Source organism: Mastigoproctus giganteus, chromosome 10, assembly GCF_048544385.1.
Source record: "Mastigoproctus giganteus isolate SK-2022 chromosome 10, ASM4854438v1, whole genome shotgun sequence".
Taxonomy (NCBI): Eukaryota; Metazoa; Arthropoda; class Arachnida; order Uropygi; family Thelyphonidae; genus Mastigoproctus; species Mastigoproctus giganteus.
The window spans coordinates 228442138-228460115 of NC_143584.1; the positions used below are offsets into that span (position 1 = coordinate 228442138).

Genomic DNA, 17978 nt, shown 5'->3' on the forward strand with positions numbered 1-17978 from the left:
GAAAGACTGCACCGCCAGAGGGGAAGATCGTTGCCATGAAAGGGTGTACCTGGTCAGCAATGTTTAGGTACAGAGTACAGAGTATTTTTGGATCTAACAGCACCAGGGATTTACCTCATCTTCACGTATGTTCTTTGTATTGAAGATCGTATACGCTGTCAAGGCCAGAGGTTTAAAAGTGTGTGGGTCATGTGTTGTGTAATATGTTGTGCCCCTTGTTCATCTGGCTTGTTAGCCGCCGGACCCCTGATGGGACTCAACGTTTACGTACTCCACCACAGAGAGGCCAGCCAGGTATTCCCTTAAAAGTTTGCTCTGCCAGGTCCTGCCACATACTTTCCTGAGATTTCAGTAGCTAGGACCTAGAAAAAAAAAAAATATATTTTCTTTTGGGTGCAGTTGGAATGGTATATTATACGCTGTTTAGAGGGGCTAAAAGAGATATATGCTGTAAGTGATAAGATTTCCTAATAGATCAGGCATGAATTTTGGTGTTTTAAATTTGGACGTGTGAGGCAGGCACTGTGTAAGGGTTGTTGTTGTTGTTATTTGGTTTTTAGGAGCATTAGCAACTAAGGCCATATTGCTCCGGGATATGCGGTGGTCATTCCCTGACCTTTCCGTATTTGGTGGTGATGGGCTCGAACCCCGGTCCAATCAAGAAGCGTGTGCTACGCACTGCTGCTCCTTCCCACCTGGCTACGGAGGCGCCTACTGTGTAAGGGGAAAGAGATGGGAGGGGAGGCGGAAGACTGGGGAATTGGAAATTGGAAGTAAGGGGTCGATAGGGAAGATGACCCCTGTTGAAACAGTGAAGCATGCCCTTGTCCCACCAGAGGTAGGTGGTAGATGTCAGAGTGCCTGGCACAGGGATGACACCACTGCCACTGGCTTGTTTTCGTCCCACTGTGCATCCAGGCGCTATCACTTCCCCAAGTAAATGATGCATACGTACCTGGCCGTCCACAGGGTATAACAGGAAACGTGATTCATCGGACCGGACGACCCTCTTCCAATCACTCAAGGTCCAGTTTCAAAGCTCATGTGCCCATTGTAGGCGCTGTCTCTGGTAAACCATGGTTAGCATGGGCACTTGGAGCAGCCTGCTGCTATGCAGCCCCATTTTCAGCAGGGTTCGATGTACTGTGTATTGTGACACATTACTCCCATCGCGAGCATTCCAATTACTGGCAAGTTGTGCCACAGTCACCCTTCTGTTGCCACATACCATCCAGGAGAGCCTTTGCTCACCTCGAGCATCGATGAGCCATGGTCGTCCAACACCTAGCCAGCAGTTTGTGGGTTTTTCCTCCTCAGACCACTTTTGGTAGATACTAACCACGGCTGACCATGAGCACCCCACCAGCTATGCCGTTTCAGATATGCTCTGACCCAGTCGTCTAGCCATTACAATTTAGCCTTTGTCAAACTCACTTAAGTCCGCTGCTTTCCCATCTGAAGAACAAGAGTAACACTGATTAATGGAGCTCAGTATCAGGTGTTTTTTTATACTATGTCCCGACCTGCACACATACCATTGTTCACCTGCAGGTGCTTCGATTTGCATACCGACTTGCTGGTCATAATGTTTTGGCTCATCGGTATATATATCAGCAATTTCACATTTACTCTGTTACACATACAATGGTAGCTGCAAAACCATTAAAATATGACAGAAATAAAATGTAATAGTTAATAAATGTTCTAACATTAATTCTAATATACTCTATTTTATACAAACCTATTTACAGAATTTTTTAAAATTTATCATGTCTAATTTCATTTTCTAATTTATCATGGGTAGCTCTATGTTGACAATGCCGCATACATCTGCCCATATTCAGTAACAAACCAGATTGGTGAAGGGAACAAAAGGGTGGTTTACCAAGACAGGCTTCAGTTCTTAAAATTGTATTGTTTGGAGACTAGGTACCTGCGAGGTGATCTGATTGAGGTGTTTAAGGCTCTGAATGGATTGAGCATGCTCAGTGCTGATGGCATTCTTCCTCTTGCTCAGACTACACACAGGTGGAGGCATAAATTCACAATGAGAAAGGATGATTGCAGAATGAATGTGCAGAGATTTGCCTTCAGCCAGTGGGTGGTTAATTGGTGGAAAAAACTTTCATCTGTTGTAAAATTGTGCAGTTTGAATAAATTCAGGAAGAAGTAGACAAATTATTGGAGGGGATGGACAGTTGAGTTTTTTTTTGGCTGATGCATATAAACTTGCTTTCTTGCATCATATGCTACTACTACTATCATTAATAATAATAATAAGGGATGCGATGGCCCAGTGGTTATGACACTGGACTACCAACCTGATGGACCCGGGCTCGAGTCCTGCCTTGGTGGAAGCAAACGTGGCTCCATCACGATGGGAGACCGGTATAATAATAGTAATAAATTAGAATAATAATAATAAATAAATTAATAGAAATAAAAAATTAAATAAACATCGTGAAAGTTGCTCCATGGAACGACCTACCCCAAGTTCGGAGTGGTAGATTGGGGCGCCTTCTAGTGTCACGCTTGATAACTATCACTGGACATAAGCCGAAGCTAAACAGGTCCACTTCCATAGCTAGATGATGTTACAGAGAAATATTAATCATACTGCATTGAGTGTGGCACAGGATAAAGCACTTGCATTCAGGCCTTAGGCAGAGGGGGTCAGTTTAAAAAATCAGAGACGGTCTCCCAAGGAAGACAGACAGTGGAGCAAGTGGCACTGTCCCCCGTATGGCTATCACAAGAGAAGGGCAAGACCATCCATCCCCATCAACTGGAAGTGCTTCCTGTGCAACTGCGCGAGTGACCACCCAGGAAGGAAGAAAATGCCAACGCATGAAGTGGAGCATCGAAATGAATATGTACATCATGCAAGCATACAACGAAATAACGAATCTGGAGACCGATATTACAACATACAGGGCGAGACTACATACCAAGTGGCTGGAACGATTCCTGGATATTCAGGTCACTGAACAGCAGACCAGAGAAGGACCATCGTCATGAAGAACCTGATAGCTCCTGCAATCTTGGAAAAAAACAAGCGGGATGTGAGCGATCAACTACAAAGGATAAAGAATATGATTAATACGGAACCAGAGGAGGGAGAGCAAGAAGTACAACCCACAGCAGCTGAAGTGGAAAGAGATGAGGTCATGATATCCAGAATAGAGGATGAGTGGAAGAAGGCCCTAACAGAATTTGAAGGAATGGACCCCACAAAAGACCCACGTGATACTGAAGCAATAGAACCTTGTGGAGAGTCACAGACCACCTCAATCAGGAAATAATACCACATTACCTCGAAACAATGGTGCAACCCTGGAGGCCATCCACACAGCCATGTATTGTGCTGCCATAGCAGCCACAAGGATTAATGGAAGAGAAACGAGACACAAGCAGCTGAAGAACCAAAAACAGAAGGAACTGCCAGCTTGGGAAAGAAGACTTCAGCAGAAGATAGAAGAATTAAAAGTCAAGATAGGCCAATTGACCCAGTACCAACGGGGTAATAGGAGTAAGAAATTGATTGGAAAAGTGAAGAACGTCCTCAAGACAGACAGCGTCCACAGCAAACATGAGACAAAAAATCGGAGAATAGGAGAGTACTTGGACACACTGAAACAGAACCTCCTCGCACTCAGCAAGAGACTACGCCGATACAAAGAGAGCTCCCAGAGAAAAATAAACAACCAAATCTTCAGTGAGGACCAAAGATCCTTCTACAGAAGTCTTGGAGAGGATGGGGAAAAAGGAATAGACCACCCGAGCAGAAGATGATTGAGGAACTTTGGGGCAACATACGGAGCAGGGAAGTAAGACATAACAGTCGAGCACCCTGTATAGAACTAGAATGCAAGAAAACCAAGGACGTAGAAGAGATGAGAGAGAGGGAGATTCGGGAAGAAGTAACACAGACAATCAAGAACTCTCACAATTGGCAAACTCCAGGAATAGATAACATTCACAACAACTGGTATAAGAAGCTCACACACACACACACACACACACACACACACACACACACACACACACACACACACACACAAAAGCACCTGGCAGAGCAGTTCACCCGAATGATAACGCACCCAGAAACAATCCCGAAGTTTCTCACTCAAGGAATCGCATATCTGAAGCCTAAAGATGAAGATACAAGAAACCCGGTGAAATACAAGCCAATCACCTTTGAAATACAAGCCAATACCTGCCTCCCGACAACGTACAAGATCCTGACCAGCTGCATAACCAGGAAGATATCACACCACTTGGAGAACCAGAACATAATGGCCGAACAGCAGAAAGGATGCAAGCAGCAATTAACCATAGATGCCGTGGTTATAGAGCAAGCCTACAAGAAGTGCCACAACATGTACACAGCCTACATCAGTTACCGCAAGGCCTTCGACTCCGTGCTTGATAGCTGGCTAAAAGAGGCACTGAACATCTACAAAGTCAATCCGATAGTGATAAACTTCCTAGGAGAAATGATGGCGAAATGGAGTACCATCATTAAGGTTGAGAACATTACAACCAGGCCAATCTCCATCGGGAGAAGAATCTTTCAGGTAGATGCCCTGAGCCCACTGTGGATCTGTCTAGCACTTAACCCGCTATCCACTATGCTCAACAGCAACAATTACAGATATAACCTTAAAGAAGGAAGGAAGAACCTGTACACCCTCACCCACCTGATGTACATGGATGACATAAAGCTCTACAGGGGAACTGAGAAGCAACTTCAGCCACTACTCTGGATCACTGAAGAATTCAGCAATGATATTAAGATAGAATTTGGTCTAGACAAACGCAAGATCCACGGATTGCACCAGGGAAAAAAATTAGTCAACTGAAACTACCAACTGCAGACTGGTAAAGAGATCGAAGCCATGGCAGAGGGAGAGGTCTACAAATACTTGGGGATGATGCAGGCTCAGCAGTTACAGTACAAGGAAATTAAGGGCTGCCTGACAGAAAAATACCACCGGAAACTCAGAAGCCTGCTGAAAGCAAAGCTGAATGGAGGGAACACAGTTAAAGCCATAAACACCTATGCAGTCCCAGTTCTAACATATTCCTTTGAGGTCATAGATTGGACTAACACCAAGCTGGAGGATATCATGAGAAAGACAAGGACAATGATGACCAAGAGCCGCCAACACCACCCGAAGCCAGCCGTGGAGAGACTGACAATTGCTGGGAAAGGAGGAGAAATGGGCCTAACAGACCTCATCAAGCAACAGAAAACAGGGATTGCTAACCTGAAGGATTACTTCCAGAAAAACACAGCAGCACTCCACCAGACCATAAGGAAGACAGACAAGTGGTATACCCCGCTCAACCTAAGCAAGGAGTCCCCTCCCAACCAGGAGGCATAAACAAAGCTAGAGAGAGATGGGCAAAGAAGGCACTCCACAGAAAACACTACAATGATCTCCATCAAGATCATATAGATAAAATTGCTTCCAATACATGGCTCACGAGCGGGATGCTCTTCCCCAAGACTGAAGGATTCACGCTCACCATCCAAGACCAGGTGATCAACACCAGAAACTATAGAAATACATAACCAAAGAGACCAGAATGTCCGATGGCACATGTTGACGATGCCACCTAGCCTCAGAAATGATCCAACACATCCCCGCGGGAAGCAAGATGATCACCCAGACTGAGTGCACTCATAGATATGACCAGGTAGCCAGGTTAATACGTCAGAAGCTAGCAAGGAAATACCAGTTGATCGAAGAAAGTGTACCATACTACAAGTACGAAATCCAGGCAGTACTGGAGACTCAAACCCACAAGCTGTACTGGGACTGCACCATAATAATGGATAAGACAATCCTGCACAACAAACTGGACATAACACTTGTGGATAAGAAGGAAAAGGCTACCTATCTGATTGACATAGCAATACCCAACACTGGCAACCTGCAGAAAACCCATGGGGGAAAAATCAGAAAGAGCCTAAGACAGGAGATCAAAAAGATGTGGCATAATCAACAAGTGACAACCATCCTGATCATTGTGTCAACCACATGTATGGTGCCAAAGACCCTACATAACAGCCCAACAGCAATCGGTCTCCCAGCGAACACCTACAAGGAACTCCAGAAAGTCGTAAGCCTTGAATACCTGTAGGATAGTCAGAGAGTTCCTCGACCAACGGTAACGCTAGACATAACAACAACCACCCTTTGTACTTGGTAGCAATACCCGTCACAAGGTGGAACCCCCCAATCAGGGAGAAATAATATCAAGAGTAATAATAATAAAGGAGTTTAGCTGGTAACCACTATACCTAACGTGTTAAAATTTTGCTCTTGGATTTATCATCAGCGATTGCAATGAAAATCATGCTGGAAACTGCATCACAGTGTAAATGGGAAGTCATGTCAGAGCTACTGTCCAAAGAATTACATCCTCATATATCCTCAAGACCCTACAGTTCAAGGTTACACCCAATTAGACATGGCTCTTTGCACAATCCAAATGCTTATATTCAGCAACAACATTAAAACAGCACTGCAAGATGTATTTAAAATGAATACAGATCTTCACCTTCAGACTGAAGTTCTACCTATATTGATTTGATTTGTAACAGGCTTATAAAGCATAACCGAACCATCTTATCAGCATTAGCATTAGTAGAGGCATATGATACAAGCTTATAGAGCATCAGCCAAAAAAAAAAAAACAATTCCTCCTACTTCACCTATCCATTTGATCCAAATGTTTTTCCAGTTCTTCCTTTTATTGATTTAAGCTTTAAGCTCTCAACTTCCACAACAACAGATGGAAATTTGTTCCAGCAATCAACTACCCACTGGCTAAAGGCAAATTTCCACACATCTATACTACAACTGTCTTTTCTCAATTTGAGTTTGTGCCCCCTCAGATTAGTAATCTGAGCAAGAGTAAGAATCCATCAGCATTGAGCCTGCTCAAACCATTCAAGCCCTTATACACCTCAATCAGATCACCTTGCAGTTCCTAGTCTTCAGATGCTGCAATTTGCAGAACATAAGCCGTTCTCGGTAAGAACACCCCTTTGTTCCCTCACCAGTCTTGTTGCCCTTCTCTGTACTCATTCTAGCAACTCTGCATCCTTCCTAAAATGAGACCTCATCATTGCCTTATACAAAGGGATAATCACCTCCCTATTAGCAAAATTTCTGTATATCATTGACAAGACCCCATGACTTGCTCTGGCAGCCTGTCTGCACTGCTAAGAAAACTTCATATCTGACTGCACAATTAACCCCAAGGTCTTTTTCATTTTCTATCACCCTCAGTGTAGTACCACACAGTTGGTACATTTTTCTGGAGTTACTGCAACTCATATGCAGTACTTTGCATTTGTGAATGTTAAATTTCAGTTGCCACTTCTCAGCCCATCTGTTCAACTTTTCTAGATCCTGTTGCAGTAGCATACTGTCATTACTGCCATTAACAACCCTGCCAATCTTTGTATCATCTAACTTGGACATTAACACTGATATAACCTTCATCAATATCATTGATAAATATACAAAACAACAATGGGCCAAACACAAAACCCTGGGATACTCCACTAATAACATTAGTTCATGAAGAGCATGTGAGGTGTACAACCAAAATGGTTATACACCTCACATAAGTTAGTCAGGTAGTGCTTTCTAAGCCTGTTATCAGCCAACCCAGTTCACTTATTATCTGAATACCTTCTTATTCTGCAGCATCCTTTTTTAGGATAAGTTCCAAGAAACTTCCATCTGTTGTCGAAGAAAGACTAACCATACTGGAAACTATAAATAACAAACTGTATACATAGACTATATTAATAGTTAACCTTAATTCATAATTTTAATGAAAGGAATAAAATTACATAATTTAATTATTTTTTTTTCTGCTTTGAAAAGAGATCATAAAATTTAAAATCGATATTATCACAAATGAAAAAAAATATCATTTTAGTGGCATATTCCTTCTATCACGTTGTCAAGGGAAATATATGGGAATCACATAATATTAACTGTGACCATTCTCTCTCTCTCTCTCAAACTTAAGAAAAAATAATTAAGATGAAGAAAGCTATATGGGGTAATAAATTAATTAGCAAATTCATTTATTACTCCATATAAGCCAAGTTGGTTTATATAACATAATGACAGTCACTGAAAAATAACTTACTTGAGTGGTTCATCAAAACGGATGGTAGCTGCTGCATGGAAGACTACAGATACATTATTCACAAGTAAGGATATATCTGACTGACTCATTCCTAACTCTGGAAGTGTTATGTCTCCATTAATTGGAATCACTTTGGTTAAGGAATTAGGATGATGCCTCTTTATACTGTCAAACACCTAAGTGAACAAAAAATAAAAAATCAGTTTGCACACAAATATTTAGTCAAAAATATCCAGTGTTACCAGAAAAAAAAAAAAAAAGTTAATTTTTTTTGTGCATCTTTTCTGTATTGTATCATATTTGTTTTTCTTTTTTTTTTTTTTAAATCAGTATCTGACTGGTCTCAATACCTAACTGCAAAATCAAAATCCTACTTTAACCTTGCTATACAGATGAATAATATCATTTATCAAAAGTACTTCTGAAAATAGAGGATAGACTGGTATAATTCCCTCTCAACATGAACCAAGTTATGCATTTTGTGAAGATCGTTTTATTTTTTTGGAAAAATGCAACAAAATATCAAAAAAAAAAAAAAAAAAATAACACAATAAAATACTCTAAGGCTTGATAGAATTCAAATAAAGTTTGATGCAGACCTTTGGCACTTGATGTATCACTCTCTTAAAGCCAACTTTAAAGTAACTTTCATATCCCTCTTGATCTCTAGAAGGATATCGAAGTTTTAATATCAGTTGTCACAATGATGCAAAGAAGCAAGCTTAGCATCAGCAAAAAAAAAAACTATACCCACCTCATTTGTCCATTCCCCAAAATAATTTATCTAATTCTTTCTTAAATTTATTCCGAGTATCCCCCACCACAACACAAGATGGTTTGCTCCAACAATCAACTGCTCTCTGACTGAAAGCAAATTTTTGCACCTCTATCCTACAACCATTCTTTTTCAATTTAAATTTATGTAAAGAGTTAAACAGCACATAAACAGTAAAGCAAGGATGCAACCCACATTTAATTTAGTCAATCCTTATTTCTCAAAAGTGGCAAACCACACCTGTATTGAAATGGTTCACAATGGACTATATGATTTTTCTTCTTCTCCCACTTTTTTTTTGCCAATTGCTCTTATTTTCACTTAACCTTCTTTTCACTCAGTAGTCATCTACTGCGATTTTTGAGATACTTTTTGGTGGAGTCACTGTTAAAAATTTGAAAAGTTTCTAATGAATCAGATGAAAATGGCCCACAAAGTTAATATTATTCTAAAAAGTATTCTAACAGAATCCCAAAAAAAAACAAAAAAAAAAACTGTATTGGTATTAGCAAAATATATTCCAAAATTAATGCTTCATTTTCATTTTTGGACATTATTACTGGCCAAATTACCAGTAAGACATAGTGCAGAAGTTAACGGCACATAAACAGTGACAGCATTTGTGATATTTATGTGGTACTAACTATTCTAACAGAATCCAAAAAAATTAAATAAAATAAAATTTAAAAAAAAAATTGTACTGGTATCAGCAAAATACATTCCAAAATTCTTTGAAATTAATGTTTCTTTTCCCTTTTTGGACATCATTACTTGTGAAATTACCAGTAGTAAGGCACTGTACAGAGCAGTTAATAGCACATAAACAGTGGCAGCACTAGTAGAGGCATAAAATGCAAGAAAGCAAGCTAAAAAAAAAAAAAAAAACCTCCCATTTCACCCTTCCATTCATTTCATATTGCCTGTCCAGCTCAGCCTTAAATTTATTTAGGCAATCAACTTCCACAACAAAAGATGAAAATCTGTTCCACCAATCAACTACCCGCTATCTAAAGGCAAATTTCCACACATCTATTCTACAACTGTCTTTCCTCAATTTGAAACTGTGCCCCCTCAGGTTCTTAATCTGAGCAAGAGGAAGAATCCCGCCAGCATTCAGCTTGCTCAACCTATTCAAGGCCTTATACACCTCGCAGGTGCCTACTCTCCAGGCGCTGCAATTTGCAGAACTTAAGCCTTTCTTGGTAAGAGCACCCCTTTATTCCCCTCACCAATCTCGTTGCCCTTCTTTGTACTCGTTCTAGCAACTCTACATCTTTCCTAAAATGAGGCCTCCAGACCTGTACACAGTACTCTAGGTGTGGCCTGACCATTGCCTTGTATAACAGGATAATCACCTCCCTGTCCCTGCTAGCAAAATTCCTAACTATCATTGACAAGACTCTATGACAGTGGTTTTCAACTGGGGTGCCGCAACAACATTCCAGGGGTGCCACATAATTTGGGTTTAAGTTACTTAAACTTATTATTATTTTTTTAAATTTATATGTTTATTTTATTATAAAAAGGTTTAGTAAATTAATAAGAGGAGTTTACCTCAATATAGTACGTGGAACACTTCCGTATGATACCCTCCAGAAATTAAAACGGAAAAAACGAAAAAATCGACTTACCGGTACATTAAAATAAAATATAAATCTCTCAACGATTGAGCAGATACATTTGACACCTTTTCATCCCCGTATCACATACTATGGGAGGTATTTAGACGATGTTCTAGTTATTACCGATAGTAGTACTATCCAAGACATTTTACATTCGTTTAATAATATTCATTCTAGACTCAAATTTACATTGGAAAGGGAAGATACGGATACTAAGTCATTAAACTTTCTAAATTTCACGCTTACCCGGGACTCGAACAAAATACAATTTAGCATCTATCGGAAACCCACAAACACCGGTATGCTTTTACATTATAATAGCTACCACCCGTTCACCTACAAAAGATCGGTTATCTTTAATCAATTTCTAAATGCCTATAAATATTCAACGACGGATTCTGCTTTGGACTCAGAAATACAAATATTAACTAGCAGATTCTTGAACAGGGGTTATCCTATTAACACAATAAATCGAATTAGGGTACAAGCTAAAGATAGGATACAAAATACTGCACCAATCAACAATAGTAATATCAAAAAATACTTTATTTCTGTCCCATATGTTGAACAGTGGCACAAACAGCTTAACAGATTCTTTAAAGATACCGAATTTAAAATTATAGCTAGGCCTATACGGAAGTTACACACTATACTGAACAATCGCTCGGTTCTTTCCGCGTTCGCAACACAAATTAATGATCTAGTATACAACATTTCTTGTGGTGATTGCGACTCGTCTTATCAGGGTTCGACGCGGTTTTCTCTTAATATTTGTGTAAATCAACACGAAGCCTCAGTTCGTGCTTCTCGTTCAGCAGCGTCAGAATTAGCCTTTCATGCCATTAACGAAAAACATACTTTTTTATTTAACGAGGCCAAAATACTTAACGTTCAACGAAATTATACGCGACTATTAATTGCAGAAACCGTTGAAATTAAATTACACGAGAATTCTGTTAATGTTCGGCGGCCATATTTGATCTCCGATGCATGGACCTTTACGCGCATGCGCGAAGACACATAATCACTATTTAAGTTGCAGGTTTAGCCTGATTCGGTAATTTTCATTCCTGTGATCACGACAGTCGGTCGAAAAGCATTGTCAGCTTCAGGAAGTAAAATCGTTTTGAATTTTTTCGTTAGATTCTTTTAATTGCGTTAATTTGAATTTTAATTGTTTTGTATTGATTTTGAATTGTGTTAAATTGATTATTTAATTATTTATATTTTACTTTAATTATTTATATTTTATTTTAATGTACCGGTAAGTTGTCGATTTTTTCGTTTTTTCCGTTTTAATTTCTGGAGGGTATCATACGGAAGTGTTCCACGTACTATATTGAGGTAAACTCCTCTTACTAATTTACTAATATTATTATCAACGTAGAACATATTGAGTATTACAACTCTGATTCATACTATCTAATTATAAAAAGGTATAATTAGATATAATTATACCTTTTTATAATTAGGTATAATTACAGTATCTTTTTAATTTTGTGTTGATTTATAATTGATGTTTACTTAGTACCTCTATATAAAGAATAAAATTATATACTGTATATATATAATTTGTATTATGAAATGTAATTTTTATAATTATATTCTTGTAATAAACATCATACAGGGTTATTCAAAATGAAGTCCGAATAACCCTGTTATAATATCTCAAGTTTCGTTCCCACGCTCGCGATGTTCGGACTTCATTTTGAATAACCCCGGACTTCATTTTGAATAACCCTGTATAACATATATTTTTTTTAATATTATATATATACACAGAGAGAGAGAATTGGATCTAACAGACAGAAAATTGAGTAGGGGTGCTGCAAAATAAAATAAATTACTTAGGGGTGCCGTTATTAAAAAAAGGTTGAAAACCACTGCTCTATGACCTGCCCTGGCAGCTCATTTACACTGCTCAACGAACTTCATATTTGACTGCACAATTACCTCTAGATCTTTTTCACTTTCCACTTCCCTGAGTGTAGTAACACACAGTTGTTACGTTTCTCTGGGGTTACTTCTACCCATATGCAGTACTTTGCATTTGTCAATGTTAAACTTCAGTTGCCACTTCTCAGCCCATTTGTCCAACTTATCTAGGTCTAGTTGGAGTAGCATACTGTCTTTACTGTCGTTTACAACCCTGCCAACCTTTGTGAATTCTGCCAACTTGGACATTAAATCTGATATACCTTCATCAATATCATTGATAAATATACAAAACAACAATGGGCCCAACACCGAACCCTGGGGAACTCGATAACATTTGGCCACGAAGAGCAGTGTCCGTTGATTACCACTCTCTGTCGTCTCCCACTCAACCATCCCTTTATCCATTGTAGCAACTTACCCTTAATGCCATACCTCTCCAATTTGTACACCAGTCTTCCATGTGCAACAGTATCAAAAGCTTTCCTGAAATCCAAGTATATGATATCAAAATTATTTTTCGCATTCAGTTCCTTTGTGACCACATCATGGTATCCAATCAAATTGGTCAGACAAAGACCTCCCATTAAAATTTTGTGATGTTTATGTGGTAGTAATATCATAAATAGCCTTATTGCATCTTTGGCCTTTCCAGTTTTCCTGTATATGTCCCTCCTGTTCCTTCACTCCCAAAAATAGTTTCAGAATATTAACTAGTTTCTTGGAATATTAACATTATTAGCATTAATATAGCAGAAAGATGCAAGAAAGTAAAACTTTTGTGTTATCAGCAACTCTCCCAATCTGTATGTCATCTGTAAATTTTGACATCACATAAAAAGTTGCACAAAGGATTGTTACTCCTCTAGGTGTAGGGGTCTAAGTGATGCCATGAAAGTGCGATTTTAAAAATCAGCAAGAAATAATTCAAAACCCTTCACTCTTTCATGCTACCTTTAATTTTATTATATTATTAACACAATTGTGAAAATCTGTTTTTTTATATTAAAAATTTATATTTTTAATTAATTTTTGAAAATAATTAAAAATATACATTCTTACTAATTTAAAAGTGTATAATAATAGTCTTTAATAGGAGCCACTGCCATATATCATAAACACAACACATTTTTTTTTTTTTTGGTAGTTGTTGGCGCATCGGCTTCTGTGGCCATAATGCACCTCCCAAGGTTTTTGCAGTACTTTGATCGAAGCCCGAGGCGGGATTCGAACCTGCGACCTTTGGGTTGCCAGGCAGGCACTTTACCCACCCGGCTAGCCCGGTCGGCACACAACACATAACTGAAGGCGAGAGATGCCACTCAACATGTGCATATAATTAAGCTTAACTTGATCATGCATTTTACCTGTTTGCATAATAACTAATGGATATTTCTGGAATTTTCAGTATAAAAATCAAAGAAAACATTTCGTTGACAGCTATTGGGGGGTTTCAGTTTGTATAGCCCAAGTAAACAAAGAGTACAACACTGCTGAAATTGTGCTAGACGCCTATGCCTCCCATGCCTGGCTCAAGGTTAATCCTGAGCCTGTCACTAGGGTCAGTGAGACCCCAGACAATATTTTCTGCAATTCATGTTCTTCATTGTACTCTATCCACACAGCTGAAACCCCTAATATATTTTTTTAAAATGTTTTCTTTGATTTCTCCTCTGAAAATTCCAGAAATTTCTATTAACTATAGCTCGAGTAAGAAAAATTCAGGAATTAAATTAAACCTAATTATATGAACACGTTGACTGGCACCTTCACATAAAATTATTGACAGCATGCAGGTTTTGATGACATGCACTTTCCTCCAGTTGGTAACAATCAAAGGCATCGTGACATTGAAGCATTATCTGGAATCAAATTGTTGACAGGTTCTCCACATTTTGCAGTGGGCATTCCTGTTATTGACAGGCTGGCATTCAATTGTGTGCATTCATTTAAAAGCATGCAGTTTTTTAAATTTGCATTTTGCTTCCTGACAGATTTAAAGAGAGTTTTAATTGCAAAAATTAATTAAAAATATATATGTCTAACATAAAATAATGGATTTTTCTCAGTATGTTCAGAAAGAAAGGATTGAAAATAAAAGTGCCATCAAAAAAGTGAACAATTTTAAATTATTTTTTACTGATATCAATTGTGGGTACCGGCGGGATATACATTAAGCAAATATCTATTGTGGATGTGTTTCTGAGCAGTGTCATGGCTAGGGCTTCGAAATTTGGTGAGTCACTGTAGATAGTGTTGATCAATTTGAAGGCCATGTCTTTGAAGAACATAGCAACACCACCTCCCCTTCTATTCCTCCTGGAGGTGAACTCTGCCACATAGCCTGCTGGTGTAGCTATCACTATGTTCTGTTGCTCATGCTCAAGCCATGTTTCGGATATAGCTAAAATATCGAATTTGCCTGCTAGCAGGATTTGCTCCGTAGTCTCCATTTTATTTCACAAGCTCCTAACGTTCTGATACATTACACTTACGGTGTCAGAGCAGTGCACTTGAATTAAATTTTTGGACCTCGAAAAAGGAAGTACCACATGAGGTCATGGGTGTCTCATTGTGATCACTGTTGGGATCAGACAGAGTAGCTTGCCTTGCTTGCTCAGAGAATTTGGGCTATGGGGTAAAATGGGGCTGCTGTCTACTGCAATGGTAGAATCGACTGTCTTGTTTTGTGTATGGCATAAGGGGCGCGACCAATGTAGAGCCTGGATCTTGAGTCAGCTTCCATTTAGTTGAGTGTCCGATGCGTGCTCTGTGATGTTTCTCCTTCTGACGCTGTTGCTTGGGTAGAATGATTGGACAATAACACCAATCAGCCAGGAAGAGGGGTTACTGATAGGTTCGACGGACGTTGCTTCACAGGATAACTTGAATGCAGCATAATTATTGCTCTTGGTAGGTAGCTTAGTGACTTCTGCAATGATGTAGAGGTCTTGGAGGAGGACATTAGCTACTTGTTCAAGAGTTGTTAGGGGATGCAGCCTCGAAATAAAAAAATTCTTAGATGTTCTGTTGCGATGTGGCATCATGGCTCTGAGACTAGAAGAATTTGATGCACCTGTTACACATGCATTTTTCATTCGTGCACTTGGTTCGTGTGACTGTTTGACCCTTGGTGATGGAGTGTTGTGAGTGGGATGGGGCTGAAATCTACCCACAATCCCTGCCCATGTTGTTCTGATGGCCTTTTTATTAGGACGAATTTCAGTGCCGTGAGCTAGCAGTTCTGTATGATGGCTGATGTCACTTCTTGTTACAATTCTCATGTGTACCGATGGCATAATTTCTGGACTTTCTTCACAACTGCATGAATTGACTGATGAGTTGTGCACGTGTATAGGTTGTGAGGCACTCGTGATGGCTGTGTTACGGCTGGTTGGAAGGGACATGGAATGCTCACTCAGTGGAATTTTAACTTTTCATTTGACATGTCAGTTGAGGACTGCATTGCAGGTATATTATTGCCTTTTGCATGGGAATGCGATATTTTCTCTGTGTAGTGATGGATTTCTTGTAGCTTTTCTACTGCACTGTGAGTCAGGAATAGAATGACTTAAGCTACATTTCACATCCTCATGAATTTTGCAGGAGGAAAGCTTGTAACACTTATTGTAGAATGTATCAAGCTCCAATTGTACACGTTTTAGTAGGGCAGCCTTGAAGTTACTCAGTATTGGCAACAGGACCTCATCGGTTACATGAGGTTGGGTGGAATGAACAGGAGGGTTTTTATTTTGCAGCCCTATTGAATACTGCCTATTCGTCTCCACTGTGGCTTCCGCATCAGGGTCATGCTGACACTCTTTGCTGTCCAGATCGACGCGGCGGCCTCAGGTGCGTGGGTCCATTCAGTCTGTGAGGCAGTGCTGATGTGAGAGGTAGGGCTGAGATCGTGCCTCGTTCCGATGGTGCGTTGGTCATGGGGATCTCTTTAGCATTAGCATTAGTAGAGGCATTTGATGCAAGAAAGCAAGAGCTTATGCAGCATCAGCCCAAAAAAAAAAAAAAAAAAAAAAAACCACTTCCACTTCACCCCTCTGTTCGTTCAAAATACCTGTCCAGCTGAGCCTTAAACTTATTTAGGCTATCAACTTCCACGACGAGGGATGGACGTCTGTTCCACCAACAAACCACCCGTTGACTAAAGGCAAATTTCCGCACATCTATCCTACATCTGTCTTTCCTCAATTTGAATTTATGCTCTCTCAGGTGATTATTCTGAGCGAGAGGAAGAATCCCATCAGCATTGAGCATGCTCAAACCATTCAAGGCTTTATACACCTCTATCAGATCACCTCGCTGGTGCCTAGTCTCCAGACACTGTAATCTGCAAAACTTAAGACAGAGAACGGCAACAAGATTAGTGAATGTTCCATTCACTAATCTTGTTGCCCTTCTCTGTACTCGTTCCAGCAGCTCTACATCCTTCTTGAAATGAGGCCTCCAGACCTGTATACAGTACTTTAGGTGTGGCCTGACCATTGCCTTATACAAGGGAATAACCACCTCATTATCCCTGCTAGAAAAATTCTTACATATCATTGACAATACACCATGAGCTACTCTTGCAGCCCGTCTGCACTGCTCAGAGAACTTCATATCTGCCTGCACAACCACCCCCAGGTCCCTTCCATTCTCTACCACTATCAGTGTAGTACCACAGAGTTGATACGTTGCTCTGGGGTTGCTGTTTCCCATGTGTAGTACTTTACATTTGTCAATGTTAAACTTCATTTGCCACATCACAGCCCATCTGCTCAACCTTTCCAGATCCTGTTGCAGCAGAATAGTGTCAGTAGTGTCCTTGACAACCCTGCCTACCTTTGTATCGTCTGCAAACTTCAACATTAAGCTTGATATACCATCATCAATATCATTTATGAATACAGAAAACAATAATGGACCCAACACTGAGCCCTGAGGGACTCCACTAATAACATTAGTCCACGACGAGCAGTGTCCATTGATTACCACTCTCTGTCTTCTCCCCCTCAGCCACCCCTTTATCCACAGCAGCAATTTGCCTCCAATGTCACACTGCTCCAATTTGTGCAGCAGGCTTCCATGTGCAACAGTATCAAAAGCCTTTCTAAGATCCAAGTATATAATATCAAAGTTATTCCCTGCATCCAGTTCCTTTGTGACTGCATCATAGTATTCAATCAAATTGGTCAGGCAAGACTTCCCCTTAACAAAACCATGCTGTGTCCGAGCTATAACTGAAGTCTTGTCTAAATGATCCTGCAGTGCTTCTTTAACTAGTGCCTCCATTAATTTTCCTGGAACAGAAGTTAAACTCACAGGTCTATAATTACTTGTGTCAGCCTTTGATCCTCCTTTGTGAATTGGGGTCACATTTGCACATCTCCAGTCTGTGGGTACCTCCCCTGAGTCCAAGGAAGCTCTCATAATTATGGCTAAGGTTTTGCTTACTTCCTCTGCTGCCT

At 39.8% G+C, this 17978-nt stretch overlaps 1 protein-coding gene across 1 annotated transcript in view; it reads right to left on the reverse strand.

Moving 5' to 3' along the window:
* Window positions 1-17978, reverse strand: part of LOC150080012 (putative fatty acyl-CoA reductase CG5065) — a 171838-nt gene that overhangs the window by 63896 nt on the left and 89964 nt on the right. The window contains exon 4 of the mRNA XM_090382225.1: window positions 8182-8357. Coding sequence (XP_090238351.1) covers window positions 8182-8357 — 176 coding nt within the window. The remainder of the gene's footprint in view (window positions 1-8181; window positions 8358-17978) is intronic.